The 21,000-nt window shown below is 40.2% G+C and overlaps 1 protein-coding gene and 1 long non-coding RNA gene across 4 annotated transcripts; one reads left to right on the top strand and one right to left on the bottom strand.

Annotated features, from left to right (window-relative positions):
* Positions 1–605: 605 nt before the first annotated feature.
* Positions 606–20,965, bottom strand: MASTL (microtubule associated serine/threonine kinase like). 3 transcript variants are annotated; one of them, XM_054000629.1, is made up of 12 exons: positions 20,630–20,965; positions 17,291–17,428; positions 15,607–15,746; positions 14,777–14,865; positions 13,400–13,506; positions 12,947–13,082; positions 12,184–12,353; positions 9,779–11,014; positions 8,857–8,995; positions 5,454–5,567; positions 5,262–5,363; positions 606–3,801 (listed from the first exon to the last, which is right to left on the bottom strand). In XM_054000629.1, exons 1-12 carry the CDS (start codon positions 20,963–20,965, stop codon positions 3,644–3,646), a joined length of 2,865 nt encoding a protein of 954 aa, XP_053856604.1. In that variant the 3' UTR covers positions 606–3,643. The 3 variants fall into 3 exon arrangements, with proteins under 3 accessions (XP_053856604.1, XP_053856613.1, XP_053856623.1); XM_054000638.1 differs by having other exon boundaries at positions 17,384–17,428; XM_054000648.1 differs by lacking the exon at positions 20,630–20,965 and adding an exon at positions 18,121–18,320.
* LOC128820260 (uncharacterized) lies at positions 18,440–19,469 on the top strand. Its single transcript, XR_008440867.1, has 2 exons — positions 18,440–18,536; positions 19,258–19,469. It is a non-coding gene; the product is annotated as an uncharacterized LOC128820260 (long non-coding RNA).
* Positions 20,966–21,000: the final 35 nt, after the last annotated feature.

Here is a 21,000-nt window from a genome sequence, read left to right as displayed (position 1 = left end):
GGGAGCCTAATCAGTTCTGCATAGCACTGGAAAGGGCCAGACCCAGCCCCAAACCGCACTTGTGAAGCAAACATCAGTCTGGTTTGCTGCAGCAAATCAGGCTTCACCTGAAAGGCAGAAGCTTGCTCTGTATCAAACCAGATGAGAGACTCCATCCCCTCAGAGCTGCTCAGCTGAGAGCACAGAAGTAGAGCCAGGTCTAAGTGTGTGCCTGGTGCAGCTGTTCCATCCTCAGGGCTCTGCTGCTTCTCTTCTGGTGCTGTGGCAGCACAGCAGGTGCTGAATAGATGGAGCCACCTTCCTTTCTTGGCTCATGTGAGTTATGCAGAGGAGGAGACTCGCTCCCTGCAGGAGTTACCGCTCAGGACTTTGCTCTCCTGCCATTTCAGTACACAAATGTAGCTGGTACTGAAGCTCCCAGGCAGGGGCTAGCAAGTTATGAACTGAAGGACATACAGACCTGTACTGAAAGTAATAGGTATTTCCTTACTTAAAATCACTGCCTTTGCTGAGGTAGTGGGAAGCACTCAGGGTTTCTTTGTGTAAAAATCCATCTGCCACACTCCCAGCAGACACACAAGTAACACAATAAAAGACAAACAAGATGCAGAAGCAGCAGCATAATTGCACTATTTTATTTTATATATTTACACAAAAGTAAAGTGAATTTTTGAAGCGTGAATTTTGAAGTAAGTGCAAAGTGAACTTCTGGAGAATGAAGTAGAAAGGAAAAGAATGCATTTTATTGCCAGAGTAAGCATGTGGTAAACCCAATCATGCTGAAACTCTTATCTCTGAGCTCAACAAATGGCAGCACTTCAGCACCTTGGCCCCCAGACACTGCCCCATAGGTAGGTGAGCCCAACAGCACATAAGGGCTAGGAATAACTGTCCAAAACTGCTGCTTCTGTGTAAGCAGGTACAACACTGATCTCTCCAGTAGTTTTTAGATGGACTGTGCTAATGGCTGATAAACTGTCTCCCAAGATAACCTAGAAGCTACAGAGTTTATGTGTAGGTTATGTACATAAAGTTTAGGCCTTCAGGAAGCACCATGTAACAGCTGTAGGTCTTGCCAAGTGGTATTCCACAGCTTCTAAGGATTAGAAACTTTTGCCAGCCTATACTATTATTTGTAGATCTTTACTAATAAGAAAAACTAGGTCTCTTCCAGCTACTACATTATACCTTTTAAACTTTTACCTGTAGTATTTCAAGTCAAGCAACAAGTGGGACAAAACCAGTAGGATTGAGTTGACAAGGACTTCCATGTTGAACAATAAAGCTAGGATTCACCTTTTTACAAAAGACAAAAGCTCCACCAACCAAAACACCCCACAACAAACAAAACCACATCACAAATCTCAACTATCAACATCTGACATCCAACTTCATGTTTGCTATAACCAGAATAAATGCAAGATAATGAAGAGAACAGGATATTGCAATATTTTCAGGGCTAATGGTGTGAAATTTTCATTTTGGACAGCAGTCTAGTGATAACTTTACATTAAACATTCAGATTTGTCAATTGGCCAATTTACTGTTCTAAAGATTCTGTATTTTTGTATTAATCAACTGGTTTTGTATTAATTCTATGTTTTTGCATTAATCAACTTTTCTTTTAGGATAAGGTTTTTATAGAAGCTTACTTGGCCCTTGTAGATTATTAAGAACTATTTCAAGGGGTTAAAGAAGATTATACAAGTGCAACAAGTTTTTCCACCTTGATGGGAATGTGTTATACTGCCAAATGGGAACAGGTGTAACCATTTGTAAAGCACTGAAGACAAAGAGCTGTTGTGGTGTTCAGTTTCTTATTTCTTTGACATGTAATCATAGTTAATTCTTTTAAGATTTGCTTCCTTCAACTAGATTACTAGAAATGGAAGAATAAATTGCATAAAATACCAGTGATTAAGGTGCCCTCCTACCCCAGTTTATATATTCTAACCGTACATAGGAAAACCACTAAAGAACTTCTCATCACTTTCACAGAATGCTGTCTATGAATACTGCTTCAGTAGTGCATTCATTCGTTTGCACCTTTTCCATCATGTAACAATTGCAGTGTGACTGAAAAATTTAAAAGTTCTCTGAAACTGCAGTCCTTAGCAAAGGGAGTGAGAGTCATTGTATGTTTTGCAACTTGCCAAGATTCTGTTTCACAAAATTCAGTTAACACAACAAGAGCTGGGATTGGTCATTCTGAGCTATTGAAAATCAGCTCTCTTTAGGTGTTTCTAGGAAACTTCCTTTTTCTTCATTCCCATTCCTTTCCCAGCAACCTGAGGGGACAGCAGGAAGCCTGGCAGACTATTTGCTCAGAATTCCATCAATAAATCTTGTCTTCCAGATAGCAGGGTGATGAAGGGACAACTCCCTACTGCTACAAAAAGAATTGTTCATGAAAACCAAAAGGCACTTGGCAAAATGCCTGGCTTCTGGCACATGGCCCTTGGCTGGTAACACCATCTAGCACAAATGATCTTTATCTAACATGTATTAACCTGAAAAATTAAAATCTTCTGTAAGTTAGAGATACATATGCAAGAAAAATACTGAAGACTATTTAAACAGAATTATCTACAAATAAACCTCTAAAACCTAGCAGACACAAGATTCGTATTGCATTTAAAGATAAATTTAAATATACTTCCCCCTAATTTAGGTTTATACAGAATATACACTTCTATCTTATATTCTAGTCAAAATCCAAGCTCTGGCTGTGAGTTTACAGAACAGTCTGTTAGCCTACAATATATTACAGTATTTAATATTTGGCAGCTTCAGTTTGAATACTACTTGTTAGAAATCCAAAAAATCACCTGTCACTTGTCATCTGACACAAGGGAGCCCACACACACTGGGCATTTTCTATATAAAACCAGTAACTGCTAAAACGTATGTTCAGTCCAGCTTCCTACAGCCCAAGTGGTTACAACACAACGACTAAAGCAGAGCATTTGTTTAACAGACTTGCCCCAAGTATCCTCTCCGTGCCCCATTTCTCTAGGACAGGGTAATAACCAGAGGAACTCCTGTCAGTCTCATGTGCCACTTGTAGCCAAATTAACTTGGAACACCATTGTATCTTCCCATCCCTTCTTGGGAATAGGACAAACAAGACAAGACATTTCAATGCTGCATTAAGATTTCAATTTTCCACCTTGAATAGAAATGACCACTTTTGCACAGTGGATATATATTCACACTGCTCAGACAGGACTGCTCCCAAACCAGCTTGCCACCACACTGAAACCACCAATAGGTAAGTTATTAATTAGATACAATTCCTTTATATGCTTTCCCTATTATGTTTAGGTAGGAAACAATGCCACACTTCCTAACTGGAATAAATTCATTACTATTAAAAGTCTCATTATTGCCAAGAGTTATTAGGTCCAAGAAACACAATGCTCTGGCCTCTTAGTAAGGTGCAGTGAGATAAAAAGTAGCACAAAGGCACTTGATACCAGTTTCATACAGTAGTTTCACTTTAGAATAAAGAAGGCTATAATAAATATAGACTGGTAACTTGAAACACACTAAATTCAGCAAGGAAACTTAGTCAAGACCAAACTAGGTTACAAGACAACCTGTAAGTGTGCAAAACCATGAAGAATGTTCACTTATCTTGATGCTATAAGCTAAATCCAGACACAGTCAGGTGCTGAGCATTGTTTCTAGCGTCAAAGTAAGAGGTGTCGGTCTCATCATCCGGCTGAGGTATAAATGGCATTGTTTGGTTCTGGAGATTATCCCAGTCCACCCCCTGAAAGAGGGGGTGATGCTTCAGTTCTGAAACAGAAGTTCACATAAGCATTATAAACTTCCTTATGTCCAAGCCCCATGGTCACTTTGTTCCCTCATTTGTAACTGTAAGTAGATTTGCTCTATATTCCTTTTTTAGAAGTTCATAAAAGTGCAAATTGCAATTGGGCTTTGATTACCCCCAACTTTAGTAGGATCAAACTGTTGGCAGAACAAGTAGCTGCCACCCCCATCCTGGGAACCTGTTCCACACAGTTCCACTGAGCCAAAAGCAGCCTCAAAGCTGCTCTTACCCAGAAAGATTGAATTTAGAGAAGCACAGCACTACAACAACGTAACTGGGATTTCCCAGTACAAAAGGCTTCATGCTGTAGTGATAAAAGGGAGAGCACAAATTTGGGAGAAGGGAGAGAAAATGACAATGATGGAAATTTAGATACAACAAGAAAACTTAATGGTTGTCCTGAAAACTACTCATCCAACTTCACTTCAGTGAACTATAAATTGGACAAAGAGGCCAGATACAGTTGTAAATCTTGACAAAAAATTAATTTCTAAGAAGCTCAGATAGGAAGAAACCATTATGGCACCTATTTTAAAATTCTGCCCTTGACAGGCAATTTAGATTTCACTCTAAAATCCAGAAATAAAGACAATAACTTGTGTTTAACTAAAACACCTCCAGACTGCTTTTTGGGAACTATCAAAGTCATGGGATTTTCTGTTGACATAATAATCTTCATTCATAATCTCGTGCCTTCTCTATTTTAATTTGGCTTGATTTCAGCTTCTAGCATGTAGTCTCTTTATGTGTAAGGCTGTGTAAACCTTTCCATAGTAATTTCCTTCTCTAGTGATTTCCTTAACAGTTCTCATAAGATTTCTTTCTCTGTTTCCAAAATATCTCACTAAATTTCTTTCCATTATCAACTTTTTTTTTAAAAAGCATAGTCACTGTTAACAATAGCAAATGTTTAAGCCCTTCTATGAGGGAAAAAAAAAAGTAGACTTTGTACAGTATATATTGTCCAACTTTGTATTCTCCTATGCAGTCAGCTAAGACAGGCTGATTCCTAAGAAAAAACTGCTCTCTCTGAATTAACTGGTGCAGGAGGCTTCTCTCTCAAACTATCATATTTTAATCAAGGTTCCCAACGTCATTTAGGTTAAAAATTCCAAATACCCATTAGATAAGAGAGAACTTTGGTGCATTAGATGTCCAATACTAAAAATGCATAGCAGAACAGCAGTAAAGCAGAAGTTTAATTGAGAAAATTAAAAACCAACATAACAATCCAGCCCCAGAATTACCTTATTCAGAAAGGAAAAACCCCACAAGAAATACAGAAAATACCACAACTTGTTAAGTGCTGTAGTACTATACACAGAACTGTGTGAGGCATTGAAGTTTATTAGCCTAGGTTTTCAGGAGGAGATCACCACTTAAAAATTTGCAATTGGTTGCAAAGAACAATTTCAATACTAACCCTTCAGTCCAGCTCTCTTAGTAGTGTCAATTGTTAGAAGAAGATCTATTGCATTCTGGGCATTATCAGACAACTTTTCTTCACCCTCAGGCCAGGGAATATCTACAGACGAAGACAGAGTTGAGTTGGTAACTCAAACTATAAAACAAATATTGGAAATACATACTTACCATGATTACTGAAACAGATTACCTCTTTTCAAAATATTTTGGAAGACCTGTGTTGGTGTTTCATCATTAAAAGGTGGAATTCCAGTTAGAAACTCAAACAGACAAACTCCAAGGGCCCACCAGTCTACAGCAGAACCTGGTAAAATAAATCCACACAATTACACTTACAAAAATGATACTTGCAAAGACTTAAAGATTAGCAAAAGCTGAAGAGTGTTTAAATTCTGCAAGTTTCTTGAAAATTATGAAGAGGCAAGTTGTATTTAATATTCATGCAGATTAAAAATATATTTTAAAGTTTTTTAAAGCCACTCTGTTCCTTAATTCATTACAGGTAACACTGGGGTTTAGTGATAAAACCAAGGGGGCTCTTAGTAACAATCTAATTATCAACTCCTATCACAGAGAATCCAGGAGCTAACTTCTCCAAGAGATTGTTTTGTGATAAGAAATATATGCCTCATAACTAGAGCCTTGATGAGTGCTCCAGGTAGCCATCTGTGTCCTGTGTCCTTCTCTGAGTTCTTTAAAAAGTTTCCAAAAACCTCAGACTATTGAACTTAATTTTTGTTTGTCTAAATTATGATGAACATCATAATCATTGCAGAAATGAGCCAGCACACATGAAGCTGGCATTACCTTCCATTACACTGAAATGACTGGGGCAATGTGTAGTTACTAGCTATCTCTGCTTTGTTATTAGATAGTTCTGGTTTTCCATATTCCAGGGTTTTGCCTTTTTGCCAATCTCTCTGGTTAATCTACATTGAAACCAGCAGGCAAAGCAATCCCACACACCACTGCATGCATTCTAAGCTTCCTGCATCTTCATGCCATGCCCACTCCACCGTATAAAGAACAGATGCCACAACTTTATTAAAAAAATAAAAAAAAACTTTGAAAGATAATAAATCTAATTGCTCTTGGATTTTTTGGCATATAAAAAACCTAGGACACCTCCAAGCAAAATGAATGTTTTGAGCCATTTCACAAAAACTACTGTGAAGTTTAGAAATGCTGAAAACCAAAGTGTTTAACCAGTAATCTAGTACACTTTTAGCAGCTCCTAACAGCAGTAAGAGTGCCCACCAAGCTAAGCACATCAAAGCAGTCAGTTCACATCCACTGTTGTTAAGAGCACTTGGATGTTCAGTAAAATACTCCCAGCTCCAGTCAAAGTCTAATAAGATCACAACCTGAACAGGGTAATAACCAGGTTTCAGCAGCAATTTTTCCCACACAAAGTCTAACTAAAATTAGATTAACTTCTATCATATCCCTGCTAAACAGGACCCAAGGACAGCATGAAGCTGTGCTGGGGAGGTTAAGGTGGGATATTAAGAAAAGTTTTTCCACTTAGAGGGTGGCTGGGCACTGGAACAGGCTCCCAGGGAAGTGGTCACAGCACCATGCCTGGCAAGGGTTCAAGAAGGGTTTGCACAGTGTTCCCAGGGACATGCTGTGACTCTTGGGGCTGAGTCAATGGTCCTTGTGAGTCCCTTCCAACTTGGGATGTTCTATGATTCTGTGATTTGAAGCAAGAAGAAGTAACACCAGGTCTTGAGCACCTGAACCTTCTTCACCTGTAGGTAAAGTAAATCAGACTGACTGTAATAAAGTGAAAGGCAGCAATGAGAAAAAGTGTCTCTGGCTTTACCTCATGTTAAACAATTTAAGAACGCTGACTTTCCTTCTGAAGTACATGTTTACATGTGTGACTTCTGATAGCTTAGTCACACTGATAGGACGTTTCCTTACTCTGCAAGCATCACACATTTTTATGTGGAGGCATATTGGACACGTCTTTCTATATAAAAACATTGTTCACCCAAACAATGTTCTCAGAAACTGTGATCTGGTTATACTTTGACTGTTCAGTTATGCTGAACACTTCAGTTCTGCACAGAATATAGAAAACTCACCAGAGATCAGAGTCCCTGCATATGAAAAGACAACGAAGTAAAAATATTACAATTATTGCCAAGAAAAACCATAACAAATACAAACATTGAATATCAAGTATGATTCTCCAACGACATAGGAATGAAGATTTTTTTCCTTAAGGTAGTATTCCACAGTAAGGAAAGATGGCAATGTTAAATCTAAGTTAGAAACAAAAATAAAATAGTTTTGTAACATGATTAATTTAGGATTAAAACTACATTTACAAGCAGCTCAACACATGAAATATTTAGTGAGGGAAAAATTGAAGCTCCAAAAACCCTGGCTTCACTGAAGGTAGTGGGAGATTTGTAATTTCCTGACACAAACCCCAGACTCTGCAAGTTTTCACTAAAGTCCTGAAAACCCAGTAACCACAGAGAAATCACCCTGTGACCAAGTTTCAGATTATCTAAGTAGCACTGATTACATTTCCAAAATATTATCCAGTTTTAACATCTGCCAGATATCCAGGAATCCTAAATGGAAGTGCAAAACAACAACTACATATGTTTAGCATTTTCAGTTTTTATCATTAAATTGTTAAATCTCTTCATAGAGTTTTTGTAAATTTCTATTAGAATTTTACTGCTCCACAGGATAGTAATCACTGCCTCTCAATTAAGGTCTCTCTCTCATGTAATCTTCCCAAGACTTGCAGCTCTACAAAATAGTAGTATACTTTTGGGGTGGAAATAAAATACAATTGTACATCAACAACTGTATGAGATAGATACATCTGTGAGATAGATACATTGCATTTAATTTTTGTTAGTGCTTTTTGCAAGTTAGCAGAAAACTATTTCAGACTTTTTGTTAATCTCAGTGGACCTCAGAATCTGACACAAAGAAATTTATGCCCTTCAAAGTTGTGCTATTTTAGTATAGTATAGTATTTTGAAAACAAACAAACAAACCCAAAAAACCAGCCTCCAAAAATTTGATGGCTATTACTGCACCCTTATACAGAAGATCCCATCAGATGTCTGGAGTGTTTCATCAGGTCACTCAACTCAATAACTGATTTTAAGGCAACTTCATAAAATTGTCTGGCTTCAAATAACACTTAATTATCAATAAACACAGAAGACATTCTAAAAATAATTGGAGGCTTAAGCCTCTCACTCTAGAATTCCACTAAATTCCCCCTTTCCCATCCCAAAGAATCTTTAAGGACATTCAGGATGACCAAGTTGCTACTCCTAAGCCACATACAAGTCTCGGGCTGCCAAAGCAGCTTACAATGCTGACTGGCAGCAAGCAAGACTGTGATGGACAACCAAAACCTCTGGTTATGAGAAAGCAGGAAATGAATGGAAGGAGCAGCTGAAGCAAATACAGCCACCCATGATGGCAAAAGCTTAGCACTAGCTATTTTTGAAGAATTCTGAATCCTATTGCTTGAAGTGTTTACAGTTCTACAGACATTTAGAAATGAAAAGGTGCCACCTTTCAAGTACTGACAGATGGCTGGTTTGCCTTACCATGAGGCTGTGTTAAAAGCAGCTCAGGTGCCAGGTAGTCTGGGGTCCCCAGGATACGTTCACCTTCTACAGGGGCAGCTCCTCTTCGCACACTCTTTGGAGTCCTGTAGGGTGTGCCAGCATCCCCCCGATAAGGGGTCTGAAAAGATGGAACAAGGACTTCAGATGTCAAACAAAACCACCTCAGAAACTCCCATCTCCAGGTTTAGTCACAGATGTAATAATTGATACTTAAGTTCAAGCCAAGAACAAGTCACAAAACAGTCCCTGAAAAGCATGTGTGAAATGTGCTTCTATTGCTTTATCTCAACAGTCTTGAAGCATAAAGATGCCTACTCTTTGAGGAACTTTTCCCTAAGTTCTTCCTCCAGTGTCACATCCAGCAGCTATCACTCTTTACATCAATCTTTTTAATAGGCTTGTAACTGGCACTTGACAGAATACATTGCGCCATAACTTTTACCAGGATAAAAAAAAAAGAAAGTAGCAGGTACAATGGCAGTTACCAGCAGCTGAACAGCATTCACACTTGGGAAGAGTGCAGGATAACAAAAAAGAAAAAAAAATTACTTTAGGAAACCTATAACTGCTCACAGAAAATACGACACTGCACTAGGAGCAGTTGAGACAAAATATCACAGGCTTTTATTAATCAGTTCACTGAAACAGCAAAGATTTCTCAGAGATGGACAGTCAATGCATGTTAAGCCAAAGGCAAACCAGTGAACATAAAGCTACTGCTAAATTCTTACAGATATTATAATTTTGGCCACACAAGTGCAGCAAGTGAAACCCTTTCAACAGAGGTAATTTTGACAGACTACCTCAAATTACTTGAGTTTTCCCTAAATTTACCACTCAAATAATTTCAGGTCCCTAATGTCCAATGCATGTACAAAGTTCTATCTGCCTCCTTACCTACCTGATAGACCTGATATGGTCTTCCTTTCTGTAATGGAGTGATAGCTGTTGGGTAAGAGCCACTGCAAGCAGGTGAAAGATCCATTATATCTAGGGAGGCCATGCTACATGGCTCAGATATATTGGATATATTGATTGGACTATTGTAACTCCGAAAAACAACAGCATTTTTTTTTAAGAGATTCAGTGCTTCCATCATCTTTTCTGAAGGAGAAGGTACTGTGTCAAGGTAAGTTTCTTCCACGTGTTTCTGGTCATTATCCTTTTTCTGATGTAATGGCTTGCAGTCCTGGACTGTATGTGCCTCCTCTCCATACTGTGAGGCATCTCGGGACTCTGGTGATGTTATTAGCACACCTTCAGGTTTTGGTTCCTCAAAAGAGAGGTCTTTAATACTTCTGTCCAAATCTAAAAGCTGTTTTTCTAGATGGCTTTCTGTAACAGACACTTCAGGAAGTAAGTCAGAATCTGCACTGAAGACATCTAAAGGTTTTTCATCATCAGTGCCTAAAAAACTTGAGTTCATGTACTCCTTTTCATCATCCTTTCCGCAGTCTGCATCCAGATCACACATAAGATTTTTAGCTACAGCTGGAGTCAGAGATCTTTCTACTGTTTCCTGGTTACTAATAAAACTCTTAACTTCTTCCTTGCTTTCACAGGTGTCACATAGGCATCCATCATTACAAAGCATTAAGGATTGAATTTCTGTTGTCAAACCTGAACCTTTGTTTGCCGGAAATTCTGAGATCTGACAGCCACGTTTATATTCTGCATTGTTTTTTTTAACATAGTTAAGTTCCTGGCAAGGACTAGTGTCAACTGATTCAAAGCTTCTTTTTACACCTGGCTTTTCAAACATCACTTCCTCTTTGACAGGCTCATTCTGCCTTGAAAGTGACTGTTGTAGTCTGGAAGTTTCTGCTGTTTCGTAAGTCATGTCTCTTTTATTTACAAAGACTTTTTCTTTCCAAATCTTATTTTCAGAAATACACTTTCTTACTACACCTTTCCCATCCAGAGTGCTCACGGGAGTGTCTGTTATATCCAAACGTTCACTTCTCAACTTCTGCCTACTGCCAGACTCATTGCTGGCAATGGGAGAAATGGCAGACTCGAGTTCTTTTTTCTTTAAAGCTTCAATACCTTTGCTATTTGGCAACATAGCATTTGAAAGGAGAGCTGACCCACTGTTACTGGTTTTGCATGTTGTAGAACGAGGTTCATCTCCACTTTGCTGCAAAAAAGCACATTAAGTTTTGATTATCAAGAAAAATATTATTACAGCATTACAGAAACGTTTAATTTGAAATACTTTATTACAACCTCCATAATGAAATGCAGATTTGCAAGCCTTACTCATTCTAACTACTACGAGTGAAAAACTAGACTTCAAAATACAAAAAAAAAAATCAAAACCCAATTAAGGATAACTTGATAATTTGACTTCTTTTAAGAACATAAAATGAGCTTGCTAGAATAGAAAATGCCATATTTTAAAATGCCAAAGGATGAAAAAATAGAGTAAATGAAGCTGTATTTGTGATTTTATTTTAAGAAGTAAAGCTACAGAAGTCTTTAGTTTCCATGAAAGTCCAAAGGAAAGAACCCCATTATAGTACCCTGTAGTATATTACACTTCAGAGATGACAAAAAGAAAATCTGATATTACTAATATTTTCATAATACAATACCAAAACCAAGGTCTAAGAAAGAGGTAAATACAGAATAATAAATTGTTTTAAATGTACGTTGTTCCGTATGCTCTAAATAGGAATCATGACAAAGATCTACATAGCACAGCAGCATTTTCTTTTAGGTTTGTGTAGAATTTCATTAATACATTTAAATAGGATAAAATATTTTAGGATGAAATATTATCAGCTATAATTATGGGTGTTAGGTTAGTTGATAAAAAAACCCTTCAGTAATAAAAGCCTTAAACTTTTCAGTTTAACAGCTAGTAGAAATTTGAAGTGGATTTTATCTTTTTCACAAGTTCTGTCTTTTAAAGAAATTCTTTCACCCACAATGCTGAGCAAATAAAGCTACAGGGACAAGGTCAGCTTCCAAAAAGCCACTGCTCCCAGCAGTGCCCACCTTGTGCAGCATAGGGCTAAACCAGTGATGGTCAGTGGAGCCTTCTCTTTCACTCCTTTGCTGCAGGCTCAATAGCATTTGCTTCTCCTGTTATATTGCAAAGGACTAATATTTATTTGAAGGAAAAGGTTATATCAGTTTGATCCAAAATCCTACTCAACACAAATTACAACCCCTGCTCCTTCTACTGTAGGAAAGTTTCTCAACACTTGAAATAACTGAGGCAAGTAGAGTAAATAGAAGACATTTGCATACACAAGTACAAACTAATTTTAATTTAGAGTGGAAAAATGAAACAGTCCTGACCTCTACATCTTTCCTGCACCTGGGGCTGCTCCAGTTTTCTGATTCCACACTGGACATGTGTGTGTGAGACTTACTGACACTGGAGGTACCAAACCTGTTTCTTGACTGAAGCAGAGTAGGAGTTAAACTCCTCGCTGGCATCACAGGTGTTAATTGAGAATTATCCAGATCTTAAGAGAAAAAAAAAATTCAAATGTTGATACAAACAGGCAACATGTACTGACCGACTTCACGCTATGTTAAGCTTTCACATCAAAGGAAACTAAGGAAAGCTATGTGTGACAACAATTTCTCTTATCATCTTTCCTGCATAGTCAATTTACGCATTTTTTGAATTAGGAACTTGCCAAGAATGTAAAAGCAGTACAAACATTAGCAGTATAGTTGCCTTCTTTCTTGTTTCAGGTTAGAAATGAGAAAGCAGCAAGATCAGACAATTTAAATGAAAACATACATTGCTATATTTAACAATTTCCACTGGAAGTATGTCAAAACCTGACACTATTTCCATAAAATGTTAAAGAGTGATTTTGAATTCAGGGGTCATGATTTGAAAAAACCCAATCAAACAAAACCACTTTAGAAGGTGACATAAGTAGAGTAGGTGAAAATATGTCATATGTAAAGTACTGGAGAAATGGTGGAGAGCAAGACACCAATAGAATCACACCTTTTATGAAGTGGGTCAAACTACTCACATAAAATTAGAAGACCACAACCTTACAGCCAGAGGATTCCTCAGCACAAGGCCTGGTATACTCACGTGTTTTGAATAATTTAGTTGAAAGAGGGGTGTTTTCCTTTTGGGCCATAGGTACAGGAGAAACCGCTCCATGCAGACTGTCAGATGTTGGACTCAATTTGTGCCCTGGCACTTTCATTCCTACAGGAGGTGTATACTAACAAGCAGAAAGAAGCACAGTTAAAAGTTAATGGAGTCTGAACAAATTCTCAATCCAAAACTGAGAGTGTAACTTCACACATTGTTTATGATGTTTGTGTTGGAGCTTGGCCATTCCCATTAAAAAGTCAACAATTCAAAATACAGTCCAAGATAATCACATCAGAATTTCAAAGTACTCTAAACATATCATAAATCATTCTACCAGCTGGCAGAAGAGATACAAGAATAGCCTTAGCATGCCAACTATTGAATTGAAGATAGTAAATAAACTAAAAAAGATTAAGTACTTCAAAGACAGTGAAAATTACTTACAAAGCCCAGAGAACTGATAAGAGACAGCAATTGTCCTGGAGTACGTGAGTAATCCTGTTTTGGCTTTGGCATTGATGGGGTAGTAAGGATATCTATCATATTTATCTCTACAGAAGGAAAAAAAAGCAAAATTAAATAGATCAGGTTTTCATTTTGATATTAAACAAAGGCAAAGTTGCAGACATTTACTTAAGTTTCATGAAGATGAAGAAAAATTTATTCACATACTCAACAAATATACAAATGAAGCCACCAAGACCAATTGAAGACTTACCTGTACATTCTTACTTAACACAAGGTGTTTTCTCTTATGCATCCATACATTTATGCATACAGAAGCTGTAGAAGCCAAATTTCTTTTCCAACTGACTATGCAGAAAGCACTACATGTTCTAATTTTATATCAGCTTTGGTTTTTAGTCAGCAGTTCCAGCTTATGGCTTGTGGAACAGGATACTAAATTTGATTCCAAACCTGCCATCACTCTAAAAGGCATCTCAAAATAGCTGCACAAGAATTTTTCATAGATGAAAATTCAACCTTAGATACCTTTTTTTTTTCGATCACTAGCAGCAAGTAGCTTTAAAGCTCTCATAAAATGTTCAACTAGACACAACAATCTGTTGCATTAGAACATCAGGTAAAGCAGAATATCATAAAAATACATAATACCTAAGATTTTCCTTTATATTCTTAAAACCATGAATCAAACTCCATAGACAACTCTGAATTTCTACATTCCTTTAACTATATAAAAAGGATGCACCCTCCAGCAGCCATCTCAAAAAACTTATGTGCAGCATAAGTTTGGGTGATCTGGCTAAGGAGGTACAAACCAGTTCAGAAACTGGCTATTCACCTTAAGATCTGCAGCCTGTGCCAGACAGTCATGACTATTCAGCTGTATTTTCTGCTTGAAATGAGAATATTCACATGCCAAAGCACTGAGCTGATCTTCCCCTTATCCCTCAAACTAATGTCTGGAATGTCCCAGTTAATTGATTGGAAATTAATTTATACAGGACTGAGAGACATGAACTGAAGGCCAGAAGTAGTCAGAGAAACAGGAACAAGCCAGAATTATTCATTCACCCATTGAAATCCATATCCCTCCAAAGAAAGGGCTCTAGATCATATTTCATACACCCTTGTCCCAAAGAATAAATATTTTACCTTCTGAAGTGCAATGCTAAGAGCAGACCCCTTACTAGCACGTAGGTAATCAGTACTTACCTATGAGAAATCAGGTATTACTGCAACATTTGCACTTATTTAATTGAAAGGTGCCTTTTACAGGGATGTGAAGTATTCAAGAATATGGAAATGTGATGCAGAAATACATTTTAATACAACCAAAAGGATAGAAACAACTCTTACCTCTGTTCAGAGTAACTCTGGAAAGCCCAAAGTCTGTCAACTTTATATGTCCCTGATTAGAAATGAGCATATTGTCTGGCTTCAAATCTCTGAAAATATGAATACAGCTGAAATCAGCAAAAAGAGCACTGAGCAACACAAAGGAAGTTCACTGAACAGAAACACTCAATACAAAACATTGGTTAGAGCTGTTTAATAGTGACATCTCCTAGCCAGCAGACAATTCCAGTTTGAGTAAAACATCAAATGAATCAAATATATTTAGCATTAAATATGGCACAAACATCTCAGGCTTTGTAAAAATCATACATGCATGTCAAGAGTTGCATATTTTGTGCTTCAGCAGGCTTGACAAGTGTCCTTCACAAGTAGCACATGCACTCATGTGCAGCTCCTACAGGTGACAAGCAAACCTCCATAGGAGTCTTCATGTGTGCTCTCTGTACCATTGCTGAATTCAAAAAGAACTCTCACTGTGGGGGAGCATCAGGGTAGCCAGTGTCCCTTTGTCCTACAGGCAGGTCCATGTGTGCAGTACCCAGAGGGTTCCTAAACCATCACAGCTGCTAATACAGCACTAGACTGGGAAAGAACTGGCAGGGAAAAGCAGTGCGGGTTTGTGTGCTCAGCACACACAGACAGATTTTATTTTAGCCATTGTTTCATGGCATTGCTGCAGTGCACACGTGCAAAAAGAGCTTCCAGGAGCTCTAGCAAATGAAGTGCCTGTGGAAGCTGCCACAATGAAACAGTGATGGTTATGTGTTAGAGTGAAAAAATAAAAAAATCCAAACTACCAAATATTTATTTGTAAGAAAAAAAAAATTCACCTGTGGATTATTCCATGCCTATGAAGATAGTCAAGAGCCAATGCTGCTTCAGAAATATATTTAACAGCCATTTCTTCATCAAAATATCCATAAATATGGAGAAGAGATTTGACATCTCCACCAATAAGGTACTCCATCACCTGCCATCCAAGCATTTTAAATTTAAAACACATTTCAAACTTGCAAGTAAAATACAAAATAACTTTCACCCCTAGAAAAATATGATTTCAAGGAGCAGAAGCAGATAGAAGTAGCTTTGTTCAAACCTCATTTCCCACACAATACTTTTCACTTGGATAAAATAATTAAAGTGTCATGTAACAGCAGACATTAAACATTTTCTTTCTGTAGACCATTTGCTTATTTTATTTGCCTAATTACTTTTACAAGCTAATTAAAAAGCTGGCTAGAGCTTTTGAGAGTTAACTACAGAAAAATTTCTACATTATAAATGTTATACATTTTTATATTGAATATTATGTATTTTAACCTATATTTATATTCATATATTAATCTATATTTAGCTTAATAGTGTATATTTCCGTAGTATAGAAAATGAAGTGCAAAGCATTCCTGTGAAACTCCACGCCTGAAGCCAAAGACCACCTGTTCTATACCAATCAAAGTATCTCAATACTTTATCTTGCAATCATTTATACACAATATTAAATTCAGACCTGAGCTTTGTGAAGTAAGTGCAAACTATCAAAAATGCAAACAGTGAGAGTTACTGTGCATTTAACACACTTGAAAAAGAGTGCAAAAAAAATTCACAAACCCAATATACCATTATGCAGACACATTATGATGGCCCATGTCATATTTAAAATAAAATAGAAGTCAGTAGGGCTTCTGAAACTCACTCTTTGATGTCAATAATGCATTTATGGGGTTTTGGTCAGGAAATCTCACCAGTACTTATATTCCAATACACAATATTCTTCCATGCACATATATATAAACATATATATACACACATACCCAGACATGATTCTAGCATCTCCTTTACAAATCCTTCACCCTGAAGTCCTCTACTCCATCCAGCAGTTCAGTCTCCAGAAAAAGAAGCCTTTGTTTACACTCAAAATGCATTGTAGGAGGGCATAGCAACCTTGTCTCAGAATTTCATCAAGCTGTTCCCTGTGTGTGCTTACAACAAACCACACAAATTGTGCCAGACCCTTTGTAGACAGTCTGAATCCTTATGTGGAAGCAGTATTTAAACCCATGTACAAGTCCTGCCGTGCTCCACAGTGCTCCCGTGTGGACCAGCATCTAGTTCTGCCACTCAATTATCATCTTGTCATGTAGGCCAACAACTGTAACAAAACTTGAGCACTGGCAATAAGTAAAATAGATTTCCTTTAAGTGAGCTATGGAGCATCTTCCAGTCACTTGGCTTTTGCTTGAATAGAATTATTTCTTGTTTTCCCTAAGATCTCTACATATTTCTAAGACAGAGCAGTTGTTGGAATTTCTAAGTTTCTCCTGCAACAGTGGGGAACATGAGCAGAAAGAGCCCAAAGACACCAGAGGAAGAGAAATATTTTACTTGTTCAACCATTCTGAGAAAGATGTAAAAGTGACTAAGGAATACCATTACAAAAATACGTTGAGATATCACTACAGTTCAAGCTCAGTTTTCAAGACTACCATAAAATGCCACAGCCATTTTTAAACTCACTAAATAGACGTTGTTTGCTGACTGAAGTGAATAGTATAAGTGCACAATGAAAGGACTTTTACTGAGAGCCAGTGCATCCCGCTCTGCCTGCACCTGGTGAACCATATTTTTGTTGATCATGTCTGCTTTTTTCATCACCTGAAAAACAAAACAGAGCACACAAATGATTTAACCTCAAGATGCTCATAATAAAACTGCATAGAGATATATAGCTCTGCAGAGCAACGACTATCTTTTATTACTATTTTTATGTTTTCTATTCTTTGTGTACTGTAGAGCTTATTATAATCCTTTTAATCACAAAGTCAAGTTCGCACAAATAATTGGTAAGGGTCTTACTAACAAAAAAACAAGCCTAAATTTTAGTCCTTTGTGCAACAACACAGAAAACGCGACAGGTTTTGGCTGGGTTTTTTAAAATACTTACTCAGCAAGAGCGTTTTTTTATAATTTATTCTCGTCTTGTCTCTCAGAGGCGGTGCTTTAGCCCCCCGGCAGCTGAGGGGGCTCAGTTACGGCAACTGTTTACAAGCGAGAAGCCAACAGCACTCTGGCGCTTGGCAAGGTTTTTGCCGTTATTTCCCCTTACGTAAAGTACTTTTAAAAGCAGCTGTCGTTATCAGAAGTCCCCATACCAAACCCTCCAGGACTTCAGGGAGGTGAGAGCAGGGCACGGCCGTGCGACAGCGCGTCCCAGGGCACCGGGCGCGCCCGAGCAGCGGCCGCTCCCCGAGGGCCCGGGGCCTCCCCGTCCCCTCGGGACGCCCCTCTGCCGCACACGGCTGCTCGGCAGCGGAGGCGGCAGCGCCGCGACCCCGGCGACGCCTCACCTTCACGGCATAGAGCCGGCCCGCCTTGCGGCCCAGGTACACCTTCCCGAAGGCGCCGCGGCTGATAGGCTTCACGATGGTGAACTCCTCGATGGAGGGGGGTCGGGGGACCTCGACGCGCGTCGAGCCGGCAGCTGTGGCTGCGCTGGGGCTGACAGCATCGCCCCGCTCCTCCCCGGGCCGCTCGGGTGCCATGGCGCGCCCGGCCCCGCGCCCGCCGCGATTCAAAGCGGCCCCGCCCCGCCCGCGCCGTCACCAACGGCAACGGGAGCTCTCGCGAGACGGCGCGGTGGCCGCGGGACGTGGCGGGCGTGGCGCGGCTGGCAGCGAGTGCCGCCCGCTGCCGTCCTGTGCCGCCCTCAGAACATGTCCGTGACAAACCAACCGCCCCTCTGGGCTGGCTGATCGCTGCTTGGGTGGGCATCTAGGTTTTCCTACTTGGCTCTAGGTTGTAACTTGCTGTGAGCAGGTACTATCCCCCCATTCCCGTGGGAGGCTTGAAGGTGTCCTTTGCAAGGACAGGAGTTGGACAGATGGGTCCCTTCCAACTCAAGGATGTTATCTTTCTCTATAATTTTCTGACACTTGCATACTTGATAGCTCCAATTCCTGTGTCCAAAATGGCACAGCCAGGAGGGCTTGTCTGCCAGAGAACACGCCCTGTCCAGTTGGCACTACTGCCGTTCATCCCTCGCTGTCTCTTTGCATTTTCTGGGCTAGCAATGGCAAACCGCTCCCTGGGCGGGTCTGTACTGATCAGGACTTAGATTAATGTGGTCGGTTGCTTCCCAACAGTTCTTGATTACTTCATCTGCTATTTATCTTAGGCAGGGTTGTTCCACAATTTGTTTCTTTATTTTGGGTGTCTCCATGGCTACATTCTGCTTCCCTCTTGTGACAGCAGGGTCAGAGATGGCATTTACAGTGTACTCTGACCTAGCTGCCATCCGCCTGTTCCCAGAGCACAGGCCTTCTGTTCTGTTTACACTGCACAGCCCTCAGTGTATACCAGTTTTACTGCTCTCAGCTGTGTTCTAGGTCACCTTTTTAACCCTTGCCTTACTGATTTTATGTTGGTTTCACATGTACATGGCTGTTCATGTTTAGTTCACACTGATCATAATTGTTCTGTTGCAGTCTGTGTATCAGCAAAGAGCTATCGCTGCAGAGGTCAGTGCACAACAGCGGGTGTCCGTTCACACAGCAGAGTAGTTATGAGGCCCTTGTTTTGCTCCAAGATCCATCACTTACAACCTGACCCTACTCAGAGAGACCTTGCTTGTGACTTGTGAAGGCAAGCTGCTAACCCACAGATCCCAGCAATACATGCAATTTAATAAGCAAATGCAGAAAGTGTGTTTTAAATTAGCTTTTTTGTAATGGTATTAAATACAATTTATCCTTGCTTGTGTTTGTTATTTAACTCTGCAACGTTTAGGTGTGTCTCAAAGGCTGCAATGCCAGTGGAAAAATCCAGCTGAGAGAAGGGGGGATTACTTCTTGTGCTGGCACCCTGGGCAGACATCAGGGTATGCCAGCAATGATAGTGCATCAGGAACGTGTATTCCACTACCTGAGCCTGAGCTGACTGGAGAGAGGGTAACACCTTCTCTCTCTCTCTTCCCTCGAGGCAGCATGAGCCATTGTATAGCTAAGTGGAAAGCTGCTTCATGGAGTGGATCTAGGTAAATGTTCATCACCTTTTAGATTTTTTTGCTGTTGTCAGCTGAAGTTTCTGCCAAATCAGCAAGCTGAGCTACATGACTTTGGTCATGAGAGTGCTAGTGGAAAACAGAAGAGATGTACACAAAGGCAGGGGGAGGCAGCAGTGGGGCTGTGCTCACCCAGAGCAGTGTAAGTTGGTGTGGGGAAGCACTTTCAATGAAGAGCAGTGGTCGGGTGAAAGAAAGAAAACGCTAATAAACCCCCACAAAAACCGGCTTTATGGAAATCCAGATAAATGACATCTGTAGCCCTTCCCTTATCCACTGATACAGTTGCTCCATCCTAGAAGGCTACTAGGTTGGTCAGAGAGGATTTTCCCTTGGTTCAACTGTGCTGGCTGTCTCGAATCACCTCCCTATCCTCCATTGCTTTAGAAACATCATACACTTGGCTAATGTCTTGTTTTAAGGAAAATGAAAGACAATCCCAAAACAAATGGGCTATCTGGACAAGACCCACCAGGATTGGAGTCAGGACTGAGCATCAACTGGGGAATGGTAATTCTGGCAGTGGGACACCCTGACCACCTACTCGAAACTGACCCCAGACTCAAGTGGAAGGAAGAACTGTACCTACACACTGATTAGCATGAGAAGCGAGATCTATAGCTAGCAAATACGGGGTTGAAGTCTAATTAACAGAAGACTTATGTAATTTGTAACCAATGAATGTTGATGTCGTTGTTAAAATGGATAGTGTCAAGTTATATGATTTGTAAGCCAGCCTTTCGTGGGTCACCACTATGTCCCTACTTTGCTCAAACTAGAACAAAAGTTAGAAATACCTCGCCTGGGTGTGTGAATTGGGGCTGCGCGCCGGTTAACGACCCGCGTTCCGGACAACACCCGGGGGCGATGACACCGACCAGGGGCAGGACCCTCTGGCAGCTACACCACCGCCGGCTGCGAGCGGGTCCCCCGCGGGGCCCTGCCCTCCCCCCGGCCCCGGCCCCGGCCCCGGCCCCGGCCCCGGCTCCGGCTCCGGCTGCATCCGCTCCCCTCTTCCGCCTCCGCCTGGAGGCGGCGGCTGCGCGGGGCAGCGGCGGCGGCCCGGAAGCTCTTTGGGCTGCCGCCCCTTCCGGGGCGGCTCGGCCCGGTCGGCGCGGCCGCGGGGCGGACATTTCCCGCAGCGGAGCCGCGGGGTCTCCTCAGCCGC

The sequence above is a fragment of the Vidua macroura genome, chromosome 1 (genome assembly GCF_024509145.1).
Source record: "Vidua macroura isolate BioBank_ID:100142 chromosome 1, ASM2450914v1, whole genome shotgun sequence".
NCBI lineage: Eukaryota > Metazoa > Chordata > Aves > Passeriformes > Viduidae > Vidua > Vidua macroura.
The sequence above is the reverse complement of the archived record's forward strand: the minus strand, read 5'-3'. Positions and strand labels throughout refer to the sequence as shown.